Source organism: Oncorhynchus kisutch, linkage group LG14 (genome assembly GCF_002021735.2).
Source record: "Oncorhynchus kisutch isolate 150728-3 linkage group LG14, Okis_V2, whole genome shotgun sequence".
Lineage (NCBI taxonomy): Eukaryota > Metazoa > Chordata > Actinopteri > Salmoniformes > Salmonidae > Oncorhynchus > Oncorhynchus kisutch.
In genome coordinates this window covers 69,480,256-69,504,031 of record NC_034187.2, presented here as the reverse complement: position 1 = coordinate 69,504,031, position 23,776 = coordinate 69,480,256, and the positions used below count along the sequence as shown (strand labels likewise).

The 23,776-nt window shown below is 42.7% G+C and overlaps 1 protein-coding gene across 1 annotated transcript in view; it reads right to left on the bottom strand.

Moving 5' to 3' along the window:
- Window positions 1-23,776, bottom strand: part of LOC109904406 (CUB and sushi domain-containing protein 3) — a 657,725-nt gene that overhangs the window by 287,275 nt on the left and 346,674 nt on the right. The window contains exon 10 of the mRNA XM_031788837.1: window positions 16,390-16,511. Within this exon, the coding sequence (XP_031644697.1) occupies window positions 16,390-16,511 (122 nt within the window). The remainder of the gene's footprint in view (window positions 1-16,389; window positions 16,512-23,776) is intronic.

Here is a 23,776-nt window from a genome sequence, read left to right as displayed (position 1 = left end):
AACGTTTGTCATCACTATCTCTAGTCTTCCAATGCAGGAATCATCTATCCTCTAGCCCTATTTTCTTTCATCATCATTGTTAACTCTTTATTTCATCTGACAATGGCTAGCAGTTTCTTAATTGTGATAAAAACAGAACATTGTCATCAGTTCTTCGAGGCATTACTGAAATATTTAATGTAACAGCTGTTTATTTGCTGAAATTTGTGCAGTTGCCCAGCTATTAAAAGGGACTTTTTGTTTAATTTAAGTTTTACGGTAGTTCCTCAACGCTTTCTCCTCTAATTGGAGAAAGTGACAATAGTGAATGTGGCAATTAGGAAAGAGCCAAAGTCAAATCCCCCGTCTCTAAAGAGTGTTACTTAATATAATAGAAAAATCGTACATGTTTCACTTTCACCTTAAAAGACGACTTTGGGATTTTGACAAATGAGGGCCCTTTATCTACTTCCCCCAGAGTCAAATGAACTTGTGGATACCATTTCTATGTCTGTGTACAGTATTAAGGAAGTTAGAAGTAGTTTTGCGAGCCAATGACTGGAAGTCTATGAGTATCTACTAGCATGCTAGTAGATCCCCATAGACTTCCAGTCAGATACCCGTAGACTTCCATTCATTAGCGCTAATGCTAGTTAGCAATTGTGCAAGTAATAGCAACTTCCTTTAAATTGCACACAGATACATACAAATGGTATCCATGAGTTCATCTGACTCTCGGGAAGTAGATAAAGATCCCCACTGCCAAAATCCTGAAGTACAGTATGCCTTTAACTGCTTTCTCTAATGATGATATTCCAACAAACCATCAATCTCTGGAGCCAGACCAATGAGGTGATGTAACAGGATTGGATTTGTGCTGGATGGAGCACTTCCTACAAGTGGAGGCTAGATTACGGATATACATTTGCATATGTCAGGTTCATAGCTACTCATAGCTATCTCTCCTTCCTCCCAAAGTGTGCACTTGTTCACTTCACCAAACCAATGCTTTTATGTTTGTGGAGAGTAAGTAGTGAACTAGTGTACACTTCAGAAGGAAGGAGAGAACCTACAGTATGAGTACTCTGACTCTTGACCTTCAAGACAATAATACACATTTGACTAGCAACTGAATGTGATGGATATAATAGAATGTGATACATTTGGACTGTTAGCACAAACTTAACAGGCAATACGATAACTGTGGTAACATAGCCGTGGCAAGACGCCATCTGCAAAGGAAAGGCCTTGCTGCAGCAATGACGTTGTATGCGGCTCTAAACTGGCAGAAGCAGGGCGGCTGTTTAAAACATCGCAAGAGAGCCGCAGCAGAGAGAGAAAGCGAGAGAGAGAGCGAGAATTAGAGAGCGAGAGAGCGAGAGAGCGAGAGAGAGAGAGAGAGAGAGAGAGAGAGAGAGAGAGAGAGGTGGATTAAGGTCTCCAAATTGAATTAAGGCACGACAACCTGCAATACTCTCCCAGCAAGGTTAAAACAGGGAACGCAATGTAAAAAAATTGATGCTCTGAAATTGTGTCTGCCAAAAATAAATGAAGCAATAACGTTTGGTGCTGTAAGCAGCTATTACCCATCTCTTACCTCAAGGAAGAAGGCATCGGGCTCTAACTGCCACTGAGAGGGTGTGACAACGTTTCTATAGGAAACCCTTCCCCTTTCCCTCAAGTGCTTCTCTTGGTTTTTTTTGTGTTTTTTTTACAGTGTAGTTATCTGAAGCTCATTACATGTTTTAGAGAAGGAATTTCTTTAATTAAGAATACAAGATGTGTCACGCCCTGACCTTAGAGATCCTTTTTATGTCTCTATTTTGGTTTGGTCAGGGCGTGAGTTGGGGTGGGCATTCTATGTTTTTGTGTTCTATGTTTTCTATTTCTGTGTGTTTGGCCGGGTGTGGTTCTCAATCAGAGGCAGCTGTCTATCGTTGTCTCTGTTTGAGAACCATACTTAGGTAGCCTTTTCCCACCTGTGTTTTGTGGGTAGTTCTTTTCTGTTTTATGTCTTTCTGCACATGACGGTTTTTGTTCATTCTCTTTGTTATTTTTGTTATTTCTGTTATTTCAGTGTTCAGTTCAAATAAAGTATGAACACCTACCACGCTGCGCTTTGGTCCTCTCCTTCCAACAGCCGTTACAAAATGGTTTATCAGAAATTCATTCTATAATATAGAATAAGGAGCAATAAGGCCTCAAGGTTTGAAAAAAGACTGTATTTGTTAACTAATATTAGCATTAGGTTTCCCGGATCCAGTTTAAGCCTATTCCTGGACTAAAAAGCATGCTTCATGGAGAAATTCCTTTGGAAGTCAAGTACTAGGCTTATTCTGGGTCCGGGAAACAAGCCCTTACAGTTTTCTGAGATCTTAAAGGATGTGTGTTGTGTTTTAATGTTGTCGAAAGACTCAGTAAATGACCAGAGTAATTGGTATTGTAAGTGGTGACCATAAACTATCATTGACACCATTGACCTTATCAAATCAAATGTTGTTATAGTCAGTGCAGCTAGTTTGGGTACCCTTCATTGACTATTTAGCAGTCAGGCTATTTATATTGCGCTTGCTTGTGTTTATCTTTGACACTCATTGAAATGACCTGGCCCACTTAGTCTTAAAACATTTCAACTCTTTCAGAAAACTCAATAAAAAAGCTCTAGATTTATTGAAAACAACATGACAAAAACTGTCAGCGGGAAAAGAAAAACACCTTTCCACAGTTGTTCTGGCTCAGTCCCAGACCATTCAAAATGGAGGGAAGGAAGAAAACATCTCTATGGCCCACAAGGCTTTCATGCTACCTTCCATCCATCATCGCCATGGGAATATGTCCAAACAATTTCATAACAGGCTTTTGAACATTTTTTTTAGTTTCTTAAAATATAACATTGGAGTAAGAAATGAACTGCCAGGACTGAACCTTGAGGCCCTTTTAGGTTTTATGTTCCTGGCCCTTGCTAGGGACCCTGTCATTGTGCATTGGTATTATCATCTAATAAACTGGAGTGCTTGTGGGTGGCTTCTTTCTTTCTTTCTTCCTTCCTTGAGGTAATCACAGATCTGACATGACTGTTGAAATCAATGTAGAGATCAGTGATTATCTCAGGGAAAGGAAGAAGAACAGAGAGTATTCAATTGGGGTCTGATTCTTAGTGTGTGTCAGAGGTGCTGCTAGCTTCTGTACCTGTAGACTGGACTACAGTCTCAATGAGTTCGGCTGCACTCCAGATGGTTCTAGAACGTATTTATGGACGAGCGAGGTGTCAGGTGCAGAGAATGTCAGTAGGTGATAAGGAGAAATTGTTTTGTTCTCCTAATTTATGACAGGACAGTGTCACGCCCTGGTCTAAGTATTTTGTGTTTTCTTTATTATTTTGGTCAGGCCAGGGTGTGACATGGGTTTGTTATGTGGTGTGTTTTGTCTTGGGGTTTTAGTAGGTATTGGGATTGTGTCTTAGTAGGGTTATCTAGAAAAGTCTATGGTTGCCTGAAGTGGTTCTCAATCAGAGGCAGGTGTTTATCGTTGTCTCTGATTGGGAACCATATTTAGGTGGCCATATTCTTTGAGTGTTTCGTGGGTGATTGTTCATGTTCCTGTCTTTGTGTTAGTTTGCACCAGATAGGCCGTTTAGGTTTTCACATTACGTTTTTGTATTGTTCGTGTTTATTCGTCTATTAAACATGTATGAAAATTACCACGCTGCATTTTGGTCCGCCTCTCCTTCGACGGAAGAAAACCGTAACAGACAGTAACATTTTAGCCTTGACAAACCATGAGTCCAAATTGGGTATCATTCTTATTAAAAGTTAGAAGGGGCGAATCAGACCTGAGATCAAATAGCATTTTAAATCTTTCAAAAAATGCAGCTGTGCTTGCTTGAGCTTGCCTGGCACAACGGAGTCAATGGAATAGTCCCAAGTGTAAACCCCTCTCTCTATCTTTCCTCAGAATTAAGCAAACGCTCAATGTGTTTGTGCCCAGGTCTTTCCATATTCTGTTGTGTTACAGCCTGCATTTATAATGGATTAATATATTTTTTGTGTCACTGCCCTACACACAACACCGCATAATGTCAAAGTGGAATTATGTTTTTAGAATTTTCGACAAATAAAATTAAAATTGAAATGTCTTGAGTCAGTAAGTATTCAACCCCTTTGTTAAGGCAAGCCTAAATAAGTTCAGGAGTAAAAATGTGCTTAACAAGTCACATAATAAGTTGCATGGACTCACTCTCTATGCAACAATGGTGTTTAACACATTTCTAAATGACTACCGCATCTCTGTACCCAACACATGAAATTGTCTGTAAGGTCACTCAGTCAAGCAGACAATTTCAAACTTCGATTCAATCACAAAGACCAGGAATGTTTTCCAATGTCTCTGACATTGAACATCCCTTTTGAATATCCTTTTTAGCATGGTGAAGTTATTAATTACACTTTGGATGGTGTATCAATACACCCAGTCACTACAAAGATACAGGCGTCCTTCCTAACTCAGTTGCCGGAGAGGAAGGAAACCACTCAGGGATTTCAACACGAGGCAATGGTGACTTTAAAACAGTTACATAATTCAATAGCTGTGATGGGAGAACTGAGGCTTGGAGCAACAACATTGTAGCTACTGTTTGCAATAAGGCACTAAAGTAAAACTGAAAAAAAATGTGGCAAAGAAATTAACTTTATGTCCTGAATACAAAGCATTATGTTTGGGGCAAATCCAACACATGTCACGTTCTGACCTTTATTTCCTTTGTTTTGTCATCATTTAGTATGGTCAGGGTGTGAGTTGGGTGGGCAGTCTATGTTTGTTTTTCTATGATTTGGGTATTTCTATGTTTCGGCCTAGTATGGTTCTCAATCAGAGGCAGGTGTCATTAGTTGTCTCTGATTGAGAATCATACTTAGGTAGCCTGGGTGTCACTGTGTGTTTGTGGGTGATTGTTCCTGTCTTTGTGTTTTGCACCAGATAGGACTGTTTAGGTTTTCACACGTTTCTTGTTTTTGTAATCAGTTGTTCATGTTTACGTATTAACAGAACCATGGACACTTACCACGCCGCATATTGGTCCTCTGATCCTTTTCGCCTCTCCTCTTCGGAAGAACACATGACATCACTGAGTACCACTCCTCATATTTTGAAGCATGGTCGTGTTATGGGTATGCTTGTCATTGGCAGAAAGCCATTTTCATTTGAAGTTATAGTGTACTGTTAGCTAGCTAGTGAATGTTAGCTTGCTAGCTAATGTTACATGTACGATCTGTGTGGTAATATTCGTATTTCAGAAATCAATTTGCATTGCTAGTTATAGGCTGATGTCAGCTAGCTATCCAACATGGATTTATTTTCCCTGGTTGACACAGCTAGCTCAGGAAAGTGACATCACAACTTAAGCCTTCTACCTGCCTTATCAATCCTATCCCTACCACCTTCTTCAAAACTGTTTTTAATTGCATATAAAAAGTGCAAGCCATTGTTAATCACTCAGTGTACACAGGCACTATCGGCACTGCACTAAAAACTGCTATGGTGAAACCACTTCTGAAGAAAAATAATCTAGATTCTTCAGCTCTTAGCTATTTTCAGCCAATCTCCAACCTTCTGGAGAAATTGGTGTTCAAATAGCGGGGCTGTAGTGGAGCGGGCCGAGAGTTTCAAGTTCCTTGGGGTCCACATCACCGACAAACTATTATGGTCCAAAAATACCAAGACAGTCAAAAGGATCTGGGAGAGCATGGTTGCATCACTGCCTGGTATGGCAACTGCTCGGCATCTGACCGTAAGGCGCTACAGATGCGAAAGGCCCAGTACATCACTGGGGCCAAGCTTCCTAGCCTGTGCCCCTGCACACTACCGGTGTCCCTCTGTATATAGCCTCATTATTATTTTTATTGTGTTACTTTTTATTATTACTTTTTATTTTAGCCTACTTCGTAAATATCTTCTTGAACTGCACTGTTAAGGGCTTGTAAGTAAGCATTTCAAGGTAAAGTCTACACTTGTTGTATTCAGGGCATGTTGCAAATAAAGTTTGATTTGATGATATACCATTTTGTAGCTCTGAGTCTCTACTTTTATCCAATGTAAAAAACACAATTTCAAAATGCTTCATATAGTACATTCGGAAAGTATTCTGACCCCTTGACTTTTTCCACAATTTGTTAAATTACAACCTTATTCTAAAATTGATTCAATGTTTTTTTCCCTCATCAATCTACACACAATACTCCATAATGACAAAGCGAGAACAGGTTTTTTAGACTTAATTGCAAATGTATTACAAATAGAAAACAGAAACCTTACTTAAATAAGTAGTCATGAATATTGCTATGAGACTCGAAATTGAGCCCAGGTGCATCCTGTTTCCATTGATCATCCATGAGATGTTTCTACAACTGGATTTGAGTCCAAATTCAATTGATTGGACATGATTTGGATAGGCACACATCTGTCTATATAAGATCCCACAGTTGACAGTGCATTTCAGAACAAAATCCACCTAAAGGACTCAGACCATGAGAAACAAGACTCTCTGGTCTGATGAAACCAAGATTGAACTCTTTGTCCTGAATGTCAAATGTCACGTCTGGAGGAAACCTGGCACAAAAGCAGCAACGGACCTTGATAAGATGCTGGAGGAAACGGGTACAAAAGTATCTATATCCACAGTAAAACATGTCCTATATCAACATAAATAGAGGATAAATGTCCTCTGGTCTGATGAAACAAAAATATAACTGTTAGGCCATAATGACCATCGTTATGTTTGGAGGAAAAAGGGGGGCGCTTGCAAGCGAAAGAACACCATCCCAACCGTGAAGCACGGGGGTGTCAGCATCATGTTGTGGGGGTGCTTTGCTGCAGGAGGGGACTGGTTTACTTCAGAAAATAGATGGCATCATGAGGGTGGAAAATTATATGGATATATTGAAGCAACATCTCAAGACATCAGTCAGAAAGTCAAATCTTGGTCGCAAATGGGTCTTCTAAATGGACAATGACACCAAGCATACTTTCAAAGTTGTGGTAAAATGGTTTAAGGACAACAAAGTCAGGGTATTGGAGTGGCCATCACAAAGCCCTGACCTAAATCCTATAGAAAATGTATGTGCGAGCAAGGAGGCCTCCAAACCTGATTCAGTTACACCAGCTCTGTCAGGAGGAATGGGCCAAAATTCACCCAACTTATTGTGGGAAGCTTGTGAAAGGCTACCCGAAATTTTTAACCCAAGTTAAACAATTTAAAGGCACTGCAACCAAATACTAATTGAGTGTATGTAAACTTCTGACCCACTGGGAATGTGATGAAAGAAATAAAAGCTGAAATAAATCATTCTCTCTACTATTATTCTGACATTTCACATTCTTAAAATAAAGTGGTGATCCTAACTGACCTAAGACAGGACATTTTTACTAGGATTAAATGTCAGGAATTGTGAAAAACTGAGTTTACATATGTTTGGCTAAGCTGTATGTAAACTTCCGACTTCAAATATATTTCAGTTATTTTCTAAATGTATTTGCGACAATTTCTAAAAACCTGTATTTGCTTTGCCATTATGGGGTTTTGTGTGTACTGATGATTGATGAGGAAAAACAACAATTATAATACATTTTAGAATAAGGCTGTAACGTAACAAAATGTGGAAAAAGTCAAGGGGTCTGAATACTTTCCGAATGCACTGTAAGACTGAATCGAGGTTGTCGGTTTCAAATATACACTGGAGTTTCTTACCAAGATGACATTGAATGTTCCTGAGTGGCATAGTTACAGTTTTGAATTATATCGGCTTGAAAATATATGACAAGACTTGAAAATGGCTGTCTAGCAATGATCAACAACCAACTTGACAGAGCTTGAAGAATAATGTACAAATATTTTACAATCCAGGTGTGCAAAACTCTTAGAGACTTACCCAGGAAGACTCACACCTGTAGTTGCTGCCAAAGGTGATTCTGACATGTACTGACTCAGGGTTGTGATTACTTATGTAAATTAATACTTTCTGAAGGTACTGCATATGGCATATGGGGCCTGCGTATACAGTAATTCAGCTAATATGTACATATTTGTCCAACAGACTACTGTTTGTTTTTCCCTTTTAGGTGCTAGGTGCTATCTAGAACCTAAAAGGGTTATTTGGCTGTCCCCATAGGATAACCCTTTGAAGAACTACAGTGCCTTGCGAAAGTATTCGGCCCCCTTGAACTTTGCGACCTTTTGCCACATTTCAGGCTTCAAACATAAAGATATAAAACTGTATTTTTTGTGAAGAATCAACAACAAGTGGGACACAATCATGAAGTGGAACGACATTTATTGGATATTTCAAACTTTTTTAACAAATCAAAAACTGAAAAATGGGGCGTGCAAAATGAACATCAATGAATACATATCGCTAGAACTAAGACTACATACGAACTTTAGTCTGCCTGGTGATTCATTCTGGTTGCATGTTCCATATGAATATTTTATCGCCCTCATTCTGCTCTGTTAAGGGCGCTGCTGTTTGATATTTGCTCTGGGTAGTGACATGTTTAATTGTACCTGAATCCTCCAGTCATCGCCTGTGGATAAATAGATGTCACTACTCATATCAATTACGAGGCATGCTGCAGCCCCTGGGTCTTGGGAGACAGCGATCGCAGGGTTCCGCCATCCTCTTTTATTACAAATGTGGATATGAGCTAAATCAATCCAGATGCCATGTGGGGCTGCTGTGTGTGTTCATCACTAACAGCTCCCTGTAGATGGCCCCTCCTTCCCCTCTATGACAGCCCTCCTCCACTCTCTCTTCCTTCTGTCCGCCCTCACTCGCTCACTCTTTCATTCAGTCTCTCTCTCTCTCTCTCTCTCTCTCTCTCTTTCTGCCTCTCTCTTTCTTTCTCTCTCTCACTCTATCTGCCACTCTGTCTCTCCTTCCTGAGCACACCTCAGAGGTGAACAGACTGCAGAGCCACAGTGTGGGAACAGCAGCACAGTGTATGACCCCATAAAACCAGAAGAACCCTGGACCCCCCCCAATCACCAACCTTCTGGAGGACAAACATATGCACACGCACATACACATATGCACGCAAAAACACACACAAACACCCATTCAGACACACACATTAAGGCACACACACACACACACACACACACACACTGCAGCGCTCTAGTGAGCACATATCAAAGCAGTGGATTAATCTCAAGCACAGCCATAAAAGGAGGAACACCACAAATAAAAGAGACACCTGCCACCAATATAACTACAGTAACTAGCAAATACCATCATCCAGCACCACATAAAAAAAGTCGGGCCTTGAGGCACCGCTGCATGTACTGTCCAGCTGGGATGATGGTGTGAAAGGACAGAGGAGAGAGAGAGAGAGAGAGAGAGAGAGAGAGCAGATGCGAGAGAGAGAGAGAGGGCAGAGGAGAGAGAGAGGGCAGAGGAGAGAGAGAGAGAAAGAAAGAAAGAAAGAAAGAAAGAAAAAGAAAAAGAAAGAAAGAAAGAAAGAAAGAAAGAAAGAAAGAAGGGGGGCAGAGGCGGATCATATGGGAGGCCAGGAGGCGCGGGTTATGGCTGCATGAGCCAGAGAACATGTTTGCTTAGGCTCAACAACATCTCGGCAGGCAGGCGACCCTGAGAGATGTAGGCAGTGAGGCTGGAATAAAAATCATAGAGCAGGAGGGGGAGGAAGAGGATGTGAGGAGGTATGCAGCGGTAGTGGCAGCTCACCCTTTCACGTTCCCTTTACTGGACCTTTACTGTGTCCCAAATGGCACCCTATTCCCAATTGGCCCTGGTAAAAAGGAGTGCACTATATAGGGAATAGGGTGCATTTGGGATGTGATCACTGACTGATAATCCTCTCAGAAACTAGGGCTGGGACTATAGAGCATTAAATAATAAATAATAAAAACAGTTTTTTGTAGGATTAATATTATATTACAGTATAGTGTCTTTAATTTAATCCTCATTCAAAAGAAAAGAACAAACACCGGGTGGTCTTTTTCAAAACTATAAAATATGCCTGTCAAAAAAGTATGTTGTTTCAGAAATATTTTTCTTGTTTACCTTCTAGCAAAAAGATCAATGAGAAAAGCCCTCTGTCAGATACAACCTATTGTACTGTAACTCATTATCTTCACGGGCTGTCCAACCTGACACTCATTGGCATTGTCATCTTATCACCACTGCTATCATCCATGCATCCCATTCAATGAAACCACCCTTCCTCCCTGTCTCTCTCCAACTCTTCCTCTCCGTCTCCCTTTACCTCTCCCTCCCTCCCTGCAGATTGCTCGTTGAGTGCAATTGAAATGACCAGAGTATTTGGTTTTGTAAGGGGTGACTATAAACAATAATTGACACCATTGACCTTATATTGCACTTGTTGGTGTTCATCATTGACATTCATTGACATTCATTGGCCCAACGGGTTTTATGGGGAGTCGGTTAGCTGCATTTGTATTTGTATTTATTATGGATCCCCATTAGTTCCTGCCAAGGCAGCAGTCACTCTTCCTGGGGTCAAGTAAAACTGAGGCAGTTATACAATTTTTTTTTTTTTTTTTAAACATTATTTTGTATTTCACAACAGATTTCACAACACATTAAGTGTGTGACCTTAGGCCATTACTACCACATACACTACATGACCAAAAGTATGCTCATCCCCCCTTTGCCGCTAAAACAGCCGCCACTCTTCTGGGGAGGCTTTCCACTAGATGTTGGAACATTGCTGCGGGGACTTGCTTCCATTCAGCCACAAGAGCATTAGTGAGGTCGGACACTGATGTTGGGCGATTACGCCTGGCTCGCAGTCAGCGTTCCAATTCATCCCAAAAGTGTTTGATGGGGTTGAGGTCAGGGCTCTGTGCAGGCCAGTCAGGTTCTTCGACACCAATCTCGACAAACCATTTCCATATGGACCTCGCTTTGTGCACGGGGGCATTGTCATGCTGAAACAGGAAAGGGCCTTCCCCAAACTGTTGCCACAAAGTTGGAAGCACAGAATGGTCTAGAATGTTATTGTATGCTGTAGCATTAACGTTTCCCTTCACTGGAACTAAGGGGCCAAGCCCAAACAACGAAAAGCTGCCCCATACCAATATTCCTCCTCCACCAAACTTTACGATTGCACTACATTGGGGCAGGTAGCGTTCTCCTGGCATCTGCCAAACCCAGATTTGTTCGTCGGACTGCCAACGGCGTCAAGCTTAATTGCAAATGTATTACAAATAGAAAACAGAAACCTTACTTAAATAAGTAGTCATGAATATTGCTATGAGACTCGAAATTGAGCCCAGGTGCATCCTGTTTCCATTGATCATCCATGAGATGTTTCTACAACTGGATTTGAGTCCAAATTCAATTGATTGGACATGATTTGGATAGGCACACATCTGTCTATATAAGATCCCACAGTTGACAGTGCATTTCAGAACAAAATCCACCTAAAGGACTCAGACCATGAGAAACAAGACTCTCTGGTCTGATGAAACCAAGATTGAACTCTTTGTCCTGAATGTCAAATGTCACGTCTGGAGGAAACCTGGCACAAAAGCAGCAACGGACCTTGATAAGATGCTGGAGGAAACGGGTACAAAAGTATCTATATCCACAGTAAAACATGTCCTATATCAACATAAATAGAGGATAAATGTCCTCTGGTCTGATGAAACAAAAATATAACTGTTAGGCCATAATGACCATCGTTATGTTTGGAGGAAAAAGGGGGGCGCTTGCAAGCGAAAGAACACCATCCCAACCGTGAAGCACGGGGGTGTCAGCATCATGTTGTGGGGGTGCTTTGCTGCAGGAGGGGACTGGTTTACTTCAGAAAATAGATGGCATCATGAGGGTGGAAAATTATATGGATATATTGAAGCAACATCTCAAGACATCAGTCAGAAAGTCAAATCTTGGTCGCAAATGGGTCTTCTAAATGGACAATGACACCAAGCATACTTTCAAAGTTGTGGTAAAATGGTTTAAGGACAACAAAGTCAGGGTATTGGAGTGGCCATCACAAAGCCCTGACCTAAATCCTATAGAAAATGTATGTGCGAGCAAGGAGGCCTCCAAACCTGATTCAGTTACACCAGCTCTGTCAGGAGGAATGGGCCAAAATTCACCCAACTTATTGTGGGAAGCTTGTGAAAGGCTACCCGAAATTTTTAACCCAAGTTAAACAATTTAAAGGCACTGCAACCAAATACTAATTGAGTGTATGTAAACTTCTGACCCACTGGGAATGTGATGAAAGAAATAAAAGCTGAAATAAATCATTCTCTCTACTATTATTCTGACATTTCACATTCTTAAAATAAAGTGGTGATCCTAACTGACCTAAGACAGGACATTTTTACTAGGATTAAATGTCAGGAATTGTGAAAAACTGAGTTTACATATGTTTGGCTAAGCTGTATGTAAACTTCCGACTTCAAATATATTTCAGTTATTTTCTAAATGTATTTGCGACAATTTCTAAAAACCTGTATTTGCTTTGCCATTATGGGGTTTTGTGTGTACTGATGATTGATGAGGAAAAACAACAATTATAATACATTTTAGAATAAGGCTGTAACGTAACAAAATGTGGAAAAAGTCAAGGGGTCTGAATACTTTCCGAATGCACTGTAAGACTGAATCGAGGTTGTCGGTTTCAAATATACACTGGAGTTTCTTACCAAGATGACATTGAATGTTCCTGAGTGGCATAGTTACAGTTTTGAATTATATCGGCTTGAAAATATATGACAAGACTTGAAAATGGCTGTCTAGCAATGATCAACAACCAACTTGACAGAGCTTGAAGAATAATGTACAAATATTTTACAATCCAGGTGTGCAAAACTCTTAGAGACTTACCCAGGAAGACTCACACCTGTAGTTGCTGCCAAAGGTGATTCTGACATGTACTGACTCAGGGTTGTGATTACTTATGTAAATTAATACTTTCTGAAGGTACTGCATATGGCATATGGGGCCTGCGTATACAGTAATTCAGCTAATATGTACATATTTGTCCAACAGACTACTGTTTGTTTTTCCCTTTTAGGTGCTAGGTGCTATCTAGAACCTAAAAGGGTTATTTGGCTGTCCCCATAGGATAACCCTTTGAAGAACTACAGTGCCTTGCGAAAGTATTCGGCCCCCTTGAACTTTGCGACCTTTTGCCACATTTCAGGCTTCAAACATAAAGATATAAAACTGTATTTTTTGTGAAGAATCAACAACAAGTGGGACACAATCATGAAGTGGAACGACATTTATTGGATATTTCAAACTTTTTTAACAAATCAAAAACTGAAAAATGGGGCGTGCAAAATGAACATCAATGAATACATATCGCTAGAACTAAGACTACATACGAACTTTAGTCTGCCTGGTGATTCATTCTGGTTGCATGTTCCATATGAATATTTTATCGCCCTCATTCTGCTCTGTTAAGGGCGCTGCTGTTTGATATTTGCTCTGGGTAGTGACATGTTTAATTGTACCTGAATCCTCCAGTCATCGCCTGTGGATAAATAGATGTCACTACTCATATCAATTACGAGGCATGCTGCAGCCCCTGGGTCTTGGGAGACAGCGATCGCAGGGTTCCGCCATCCTCTTTTATTACAAATGTGGATATGAGCTAAATCAATCCAGATGCCATGTGGGGCTGCTGTGTGTGTTCATCACTAACAGCTCCCTGTAGATGGCCCCTCCTTCCCCTCTATGACAGCCCTCCTCCACTCTCTCTTCCTTCTGTCCGCCCTCACTCGCTCACTCTTTCATTCAGTCTCTCTCTCTCTCTCTCTCTCTCTCTCTTTCTGCCTCTCTCTTTCTTTCTCTCTCTCACTCTATCTGCCACTCTGTCTCTCCTTCCTGAGCACACCTCAGAGGTGAACAGACTGCAGAGCCACAGTGTGGGAACAGCAGCACAGTGTATGACCCCATAAAACCAGAAGAACCCTGGACCCCCCCAATCACCAACCTTCTGGAGGACAAACATATGCACACGCACATACACATATGCACGCAAAAACACACACAAACACCCATTCAGACACACACATTAAGGCACACACACACACACACACACACACACACTGCAGCGCTCTAGTGAGCACATATCAAAGCAGTGGATTAATCTCAAGCACAGCCATAAAAGGAGGAACACCACAAATAAAAAGAGACACCTGCCACCAATATAACTACAGTAACTAGCAAATACCATCATCCAGCACCACATAAAAAAAGTCGGGCCTTGAGGCACCGCTGCATGTACTGTCCAGCTGGGATGATGGTGTGAAAGGACAGAGGAGAGAGAGAGAGAGAGAGAGAGAGAGAGAGCAGATGCGAGAGAGAGAGAGAGGGCAGAGGAGAGAGAGAGGGCAGAGGAGAGAGAGAGAGAAAGAAAGAAAGAAAGAAAGAAAGAAAGAAAAAGAAAAAGAAAGAAAGAAAGAAAGAAAGAAAGAAAGAAAGAAGGGGGGCAGAGGCGGATCATATGGGAGGCCAGGAGGCGCGGGTTATGGCTGCATGAGCCAGAGAACATGTTTGCTTAGGCTCAACAACATCTCGGCAGGCAGGCGACCCTGAGAGATGTAGGCAGTGAGGCTGGAATAAAAATCATAGAGCAGGAGGGGGAGGAAGAGGATGTGAGGAGGTATGCAGCGGTAGTGGCAGCTCACCCTTTCACGTTCCCTTTACTGGACCTTTACTGTGTCCCAAATGGCACCCTATTCCCAATTGGCCCTGGTAAAAAGGAGTGCACTATATAGGGAATAGGGTGCATTTGGGATGTGATCACTGACTGATAATCCTCTCAGAAACTAGGGCTGGGACTATAGAGCATTAAATAATAAATAATAAAAACAGTTTTTTGTAGGATTAATATTATATTACAGTATAGTGTCTTTAATTTCATCCTCATTCAAAAGAAAAGAACAAACACCGGGTGGTCTTTTTCAAAACTATAAAATATGCCTGTCAAAAAAGTATGTTGTTTCAGAAATATTTTTTCTTGTTTACCTTCTAGCAAAAAGATCAATGAGAAAAGCCCTCTGTCAGATACAACCTATTGTACTGTAACTCATTATCTTCACGGGCTGTCCAACCTGACACTCATTGGCATTGTCATCTTATCACCACTGCTATCATCCATGCATCCCATTCAATGAAACCACCCTTCCTCCCTGTCTCTCTCCAACTCTTCCTCTCCGTCTCCCTTTACCTCTCCCTCCCTCCCTGCAGATTGCTCGTTGAGTGCAATTGAAATGACCAGAGTATTTGGTTTTGTAAGGGGTGACTATAAACAATAATTGACACCATTGACCTTATATTGCACTTGTTGGTGTTCATCATTGACATTCATTGACATTCATTGGCCCAACGGGTTTTATGGGGAGTCGCTTAGCTGCATTTGTATTTGTATTTATTATGGATCCCCATTAGTTCCTGCCAAGGCAGCAGTCACTCTTCCTGGGGTCAAGTAAAACTGAGGCAGTTATACATATTTTTTTTTTTAAACATTATTTTGTATTTCACAACAGATTTCACAACACATTAAGTGTGTGACCTTAGGCCATTACTACCACATACACTACATGACCAAAAGTATGCTCATCCCCCCTTTGCCGCTAAAACAGCCGCCACTCTTCTGGGGAGGCTTTCCACTAGATGTTGGAACATTGCTGCGGGGACTTGCTTCCATTCAGCCACAAGAGCATTAGTGAGGTCGGACACTGATGTTGGGCGATTACGCCTGGCTCGCAGTCAGCGTTCCAATTCATCCCAAAAGTGTTTGATGGGGTTGAGGTCAGGGCTCTGTGCAGGCCAGTCAGGTTCTTCGACACCAATCTCGACAAACCATTTCCATATGGACCTCGCTTTGTGCACGGGGGCATTGTCATGCTGAAACAGGAAAGGGCCTTCCCCAAACTGTTGCCACAAAGTTGGAAGCACAGAATGGTCTAGAATGTTATTGTATGCTGTAGCATTAACGTTTCCCTTCACTGGAACTAAGGGGCCAAGCCCAAACAACGAAAAGCAGCCCCAGACCAATATTCCTCCTCCACCAAACTTTACAATTGCACTACATTGGGGCAGGTAGCGTTCTCCTGGCATCTGCCAAACCCAGATTTGTTCGTCGGACTGCCAACGGCGTCAAGCTTTATACCACTCCAGCTGACGCTTGTTATTGCGCATTGTGATCTTAGGCTTGTGTGCGGCTGCTCGGCCATGGAAACCCATTTCATGAAGCTCCCGATGAACAGTTCTTGCACTGACGTTGCAGTGAGTGTTGCAACCGAGGACAGTCTAGCTTCTCTCTCTCTCTCTCTCTCTCTCTCTCTCTCTCTCTCTCTCTCTCGGCTAGCAGTGTGACAGTGGATGGACTGAACAGTAGTAAAGTCTGGCCTACCTTGTTGGGGTTGGTGGCCGTGAGTATCCAGACACACTGAGCGTTGGACTCATACTGGATGGGGAAGTTGGGCGAAGTGAATGTACCAGAAGGACCTTGAAGGTTAGAGCCGCATGTTTTCACTGTGAAAGAGAAAGAGAAAAATAAAGAAATTAAGGAAGGTTATTCATTTGGAGCCTGACATTTATCAACCTGACAAACACAAAAGTTGTGGTTAATTGGAGACAGCTTTTGCCAAATGCTGTATGTGTGTGATTACGTGCATGTGTAGGTAGTCGCTTTAGCTGTATTGATTTGGCTCACATTGAATGCTCGTATTAATGAAATATCGTCAAGACACCAGGGCCCCTTTGCTTGGGCTATATTCAACTCATAATTATACTTCAACATATTCTCAATAGAGCCTGCTGCTATCTGAACTAGAACAAGTCATTTAAGGCCAGGGTTTCTGTTGTCATGAATTAGCAAAATATCATTTTATACTCAGATGACTAATTTCATGACAGCTGAACAAGTTAAACTCTGTGCACATGAAGAAAAAAAAAACACCAAGGCCTTATTCATTATCTTAATGGAGAAACACCGGTCATTATTTGTTAAATACAGACACCGCTTGTCTGTGTCCCGTCTGTCCTGCCTGTCTTCCAAATGCACTGACAGCTATGAAAGATTACCGGGCTTGCGGCTAACACAGCAAGGAAAGGGTTTCTGGAATATTCATCTGGAACAGGACAGTACTATGACTATAAAGTCTGTGTTATTGGTGCTGTTCATCAGCGACGATGCCAAAGTGACAATGTTGTGACGGAGTCTCAAATGGCACCCTATTCCCTCTGTAGTGCACTACTTTTAGGGCCCATACCCTTCCTATTACATACTATAGACATCAGGTTTTATCAGTCTCTGAAATCTTGATTGCTTTTGAAAATAAATAAGTCATTATTTCTGTATGTAGCAAGGTGGCAACACCGATGACTCTGTAGACCCCTCAGGTATAATCCACACTCTGCTGGTCTGCTCAGAAAGTCACTGGCACATTGGGACAAACAGCATCACAAGTAGCCTTGAATACAGTGCACTATACGGTCACACATAACGCGGAAACTTTAAAGCACTTGGGTTAATTCAAGAAACCTTACATTGGGGTCCATTTACACAAGAGGTCAGATAAAGTCAAAAAATGTTTTTGGGTAATATCAAATACCACTACTGCTACTTCATCTACCAGGTAGACTCCCTTCACTGGTAGATGTTTCCCCTTTATGTGTGGGCAGTAGTTTGGTACCTTAGGTACCTTGTTACCATTGCTATGGCAGATTCCATTGAATTTCAAACATAGATTTGACATCCAGGGCCAGACATGGAGTACTTCCGGTATCAACCACATAACTACAATGAGTAAATTTGTTTAATTTGTTTATACCTTCCGGAAACCTGCCTCACCCAATGTGATACGGAATCGCTATTATTTTTTATTTATTTTTAGAACACACTCAAGAACCTCCAGAAGCTAACCAGCTAACTAGCTACAAGCTATTTAGTCATTGTTCGTTTTTTTAACCTGGATAACACTCGCCAGTCCAGCTTCCCTTCCCCATCCACCGCTGCCCCCTGGACACTGATCTCTTGGCTACATAGCTGATGCACGCTGGACTGTCCATAAATCACGGTACATAAATCATGGTACTCTGTTTCCCATGTTTGTTTTATCTGTTGGCCCCGTTGCCTAGTCTACGCCATTTTACCTGCTGTTGTTGTGCTAGCTGATTAGCTGTTGTCTCACCTACTGTTTTAGCTAGCTTTCCCAATTCAACACCTGTGATTACTGTATGCCTCGCTGTATGTCTCTCTCAAATGTCAATATGCCTTGTATACTGTTGTTCAGGTTAGTTATCATTGTTTTAGTTCACAATGGAGCCCCTAGTTCCACTCTTCATACCCCTGATAACTCCTTTGTCCCACCTCCCACACATGCGGTGACCTCACCCATTACTACCAGCATGTCCAGAGATACAACCTCTCTCATCATCACCCAGTGCCTGGGCTTACCTCCGCTGTACCCGCACCCCACCATACCCCTGTCTGCGCATTATGCCCTGAATATATTCTACCATGCCCAGAAACCTGCTCCTCTTATTCTCTGTCCCCAACGCTCTAGGCGACCAGTTTTGATAGCCTTTAGCCGCACCCTCATACTACTCCTTCTCTGTTCCGCGGGTGATGTGGAGGTAAACCCAGGCCCTGCATGTCCCCAGGCACCCTCATTTGTTGACTTCTGTGTTCGAAAAAGCCTTGGTTTCATGCATGTCAACATCAGAAGCCTCCTCCCTAAGTTTGTCTTACTCACTGCTTTAGCACACTCTGCTAACCCTGATGTCCTTGCTGTGTCTGAATCCTGGCTCAGGAAGGCCACCAAAAATTCAGAGATTTCCATACCCAACTATAACATCTTCCGTCAAGATAGAACTGCCAAAGGGGGAGGAGTTGCAGTTTACTGCAGAGATGGCCTGCAAAGTAATGTCATACTTTCCAGGTCCATACCCAAACAGTTCGAACTACTAATTTTGAAAATTACTCTCTCCAGAAATAAGTCTCTCACGGTTGCCGCCTGCTACCGACCCCCCTCAGCTCCCAGCTGTGCCCTGGACACCATTTGTGAATTGATCGCCCCCCATCTAGCTTCAGAGTTTGTTCTGTTAGGTGACCTAAACTGGGATATGCTTAACACCCCGCCAGTCCTACAATCTAAGCTAGATGCCCTCAATCTCACACAAATCATCAAGGAACCCACCAGGTACAACCCTAACTCTGTAAACAAGGGCACCCTCATAGACGTCATCCTGACCAACTGGCCCTCCAAATACACCTCCGCTGTCTTCAACCAGGATCTCAGCGATCACTGCCTCATTGCCTGTATCCGCTACGGAGCCGCAGTCAAACGACCACCCCTCATCACTGTCAAACGCTCCCTAAAACACTTCTGTGAGCAGGCCTTTCTAATCGACCTGGCCCGGGTATCCTGGAAGGACATTGACCTCATCCCGTCAGTTGAGGATGCCTGGTCATTCTTTAAAAGTAACTTCCTCACCATTTTAGATAAGCATGCTCCGTTCAAAAAATGCAGAACTAAGAACAGATACAGCCCTTGGTTCACCCCAGACCTGACGGCCCTCGACCAGCACAAAAACATCCTGTGGCGGACTGCAATAGCATCGAATAGTCCCCGTGATATGCAACTGTTCAGGGAAGTCCGGAACCAATACACGCAGTCAGTCAGGAAAGCTAAGGCCAGCTTCTTCAGGCAGAAGTTTGCATCCTGTAGCTCCAACTCCAAAAAGTTCTGGGACACTGTGAAGTCCATGGAGAACAAGAGCACCTCCTCCCAGCTGCCCACTGCACTGAGGCTAGGTAACACGGTCACCACTGATAAATCCATGATTATCGAAAACTTCAATAAGCATTTCTCAACGGCTGGCCATGCCTTCCGCCTGGCTACTTCAACCTCGGCCAACAGCTCCGCCCCCCCCGCAGCTCCTCGCCCAAGCCTCTCCAGGTTCTCCTTTACCCAAATCCAGATAGCAGATGTTCTGAAAGAGCTGCAAAACCTGGACCCGTACAAATCAGCTGGGCTTGACAATCTGGACCCTCTATTTCTGAAACTATCTGCCACCATTGTCGCAACCCCTATTACCAGCCTGTTCAACCTCTCTTTCATCTCGTCTGAGATCCCCAAGGATTGGAAAGCTGCCGCAGTCATCCCCCTCTTCAAAGGGGGAGACACCCTGGACCCAAACTGTTACAGACCTATATCCATCCTGCCCTGCCTATCTAAGGTCTTCGAAAGCCAAGTCAACAAACAGGTCACTGACCATCTCGAATCCCACCGTACCTTCTCCGCTGTGCAATCTGGTTTCCGAGCCGGTCATGGGTGCACCTCAGCCACACTCAAGGTACTAAACGACATCATAACCGCCATCGATAAAAGACAGTACTGTGCAGCCGTCTTCATCGACCTCGCCAAGGCTTTCGACTCTGTCAATCACCATATTCTTATCGGCAGACTCAGTAGCCTCGGTTTTTCGGATGACTGCCTTGCCTGGTTCACCAATTACTTTGCAGACAGAGTTCAGTGTGTCAAATCGGAGGGCATGCTGTCCGGTCCTCTGGCAGTCTCTATGGGGGTGCCACAGGGTTCAATTCTCGGGCCGACTCTTTTCTCTGTGTATATCAATGATGTTGCTCTTGCTGCGGGCGATTCCCTGATCCACCTCTACGCAGACGACACCATTCTATATACTTTCGGCCCGTCTTTGGACACTGTGCTATCTAACCTCCAAACAAGCTTCAATGCCATACAACACTCCTTCCGTGGCCTCCAACTGCTCTTAAACGCTAGTAAAACCAAATGCATGCTTTTCAACCGGTCGCTGCCTGCACCTGCATGCCCGACTAGCATCACCACCCTGGATGGTTCCGACCTAGAATATGTGGACCTCTATAAGTACCTAGGTGTCTGGCTAGACTGCAAACTCTCCTTCCAGACTCATATCAAACATCTCCAATCGAAAATCAAATCAAGAGTCGGCTTTCTATTCCGCAACAAAGCCTCCTTCACTCAAGCCGCCAAGCTTACCCTAGTAAAACTGACTATCCTACCGATCCTCGACTTCGGCGATGTCATCTACAAAATGGCTTCCAACACTCTACTCAGCAAACTGGATGCAGTCTATCACAGTGCCATCCGTTTTGTCACTAAAGCACCTTATACTACCCACCACTGCGACTTGTATGCTCTAGTCGGCTGGCCCTCGCTACATATTCGTCGCCAGACCCACTGGCTCCAGGTCATCTACAAGTCTATGCTAGGTAAAGCTCCGCCTTATCTCAGCTCACTGGTCACGATGGCAACACCCATCTGTAGCACGCGCTCCAGCAGGTGTATCTCACTGATCATCCCTAAAGCCAACACCTCATTTGGCCGCCTTTCGTTCCAGTACTCTGCTGCCTGTGACTGGAACGAATTGCAAAAATCGCTGAAGTTGGAGACTTTCATCTCCCTCACCAACTTCAAACATCAGCTATCTGAGCAGCTAACCGATCGCTTTTCACCTACCACCCTTTTCACCTACCTCATCCCCGTACTGTTTTTATTTATTTACTTTTCTGCTCTTCTGCACACCAATATCTCTACCTGTACATGACCATCTGATCTTTTATCACTCCAGTGTTCATCTGCAAAATTGTAATTATTTGCCTACCTCCTCATGCCTTTTGCACACATTGTATATAGACCCCCCCTTCGTTTTCTACTGTGTTATTGACTTGTTAATTGTTTACTCCATGTGTAACTCTTTGTTGTATGCTCACACTGCTATGCTTTATCTTGGCCAGGTCGCAGTTGCAAATGAGAACTTGTTCTCAACTAGCCTACCTGGTTAAATAAAAGGTGAAATAAAAAAAAAAAAAAAAAAAAAACGGGCCTCCCCATTCAAGTCAATGATGCCATAATGTGTGGACTAGCAGCCACTTTGAGTGTACTCATAGGATTAAAGCAGGAAGTAAAAGTAGAAAGGGTCCCATTATTAACATGATTCATTCTATTTCAATAGGATTAACCCAGGAGAGATGAGGAAGTGTTTCAGTAATACTACAAGCCAATGAGCAAGCAGAGAATGTCATTCCTGGGTATTTATAATGTCTGAGTCGTCCTCATAATAAGAGATGTGAACGAATGTCACTTTGGAGGTTATGTAATATCCTTAGCTGGTGGGCTACAATAAAACAAATGTCACTGGGCTCTTTAATCATCCAGTCCCCACACTAATGTTTAAAATACAGGAAATAATAGACATGTAGTCGATCAACTATCTCATCAGCCTTAGCTATGAGAGCAATGACATTCCCATTGTGTGTCTGTAAGGGGAATAAGATTTCTTCTTCTCAATAAGACTTTGCTAATTAGTCTTCATTTGTTTAATAAACGCAACACACTTCCTATTACAATCTCATCTTGGGAGAGAAATAACAGATCTGCACCGAAAAAGAGAGAGAGAAAGAGATACAGACAGAGCCCTTGATAGAGAGAGAGAGAGAGAGAGAGAGAGAGAGAAAACAGAGCACCAATGAATAGTTAAATTGAAATTCATGATTAACTCTGCATACCCTTGGGCTGTCCTGAAAATATAGATCTAGGCAATTTTCTGCATGATTTCAAGTGGCATCTTCCTTAATTAGTTTGTACAGCCTTTAGCCGCAGGAACAAACAGACATGTGGGTGACAGCCAGCCAGTGATTTAGTGGCCAGCTAAAGGTCAGGGTACCACGGCGAGAAAGAAAGTGCCGTAGAGGAAGGGAGGGGAGGAGAGGTGGGTGGGTGGGTGGGTGGAGGTGTGACGGGATCGGGGGATTGTGACACAAACACAGGGAACAAACATACACAATGGGCTCAGGGAATCAGGGGATTTATTCTGTGATAGTATGGTGCTGTGGAAGGTGGTATATGTGTGTGTCTCTCTCTCTCTCTCTCTCTCTCTCTCTCTCTCTCTCTCTCTCTCTCTCTCTCTTTGTACATATGCCAGCTTGTGTGTATGTGCACTGAACAACAGTTGGTCCCATGTTTCATGAGCTGAAATAAAAGATCCCTGTAATTTTCCATATGCATAATTATCCAAAAGCTTATTTCTCTCACATTTTATACACTAATTTGTTTACATCTCTGTTAGTGAGCATTTCTCATTTGCCAAGATAATCCATCCACCTGACAGTTGTGGCATATCAAGAAGCTGATTAAACAGGATGATCATTACACATGTGCACCTTGTGCTGGGGACAATAAAAGGCCACTCTTAAATGTGCAGTTTTGTCACATAACACAATGCCACAAGTGTTGAGGGAGCGTGCAATTGGCATGTCCACCAGAGCTGTTGCCAGATAATTAAATGTTAATTTCTCTACCATAAGACACCTCCAACATCGTTTTAGAGAATTTGGCAGTATGTCCAACCGGCCTCACAACCTCAGACCACGTGTATGGCGTCGTGTGGGTGAGCGGTTTGCTGATGTCAACTTTGTGAATAGAGTACCCCTTGGTGACAGTGGGGTTATGGTATGGGCAGGCATAAGCTACGGACCATGAACACAATTTCATACTATCGATGGAAATTAGAATCCACAGAAATACGGTGATGAGATTCTGTGGCCCATTGTGAGGCCCATTTCTTTTAAGGTATCTGTGAACATCCAATATCTGTATTCCGAGTCAGGGTTGGGTAGTTACCTGTCCAAAACTGTAATCTGTAAAGTAACTTTGGGATTACCCAAACTCAGTAACGTAATCTGATTACATGTAGATGACTTTCCCCTTAACAGGCATTAGAAGAAGACAATT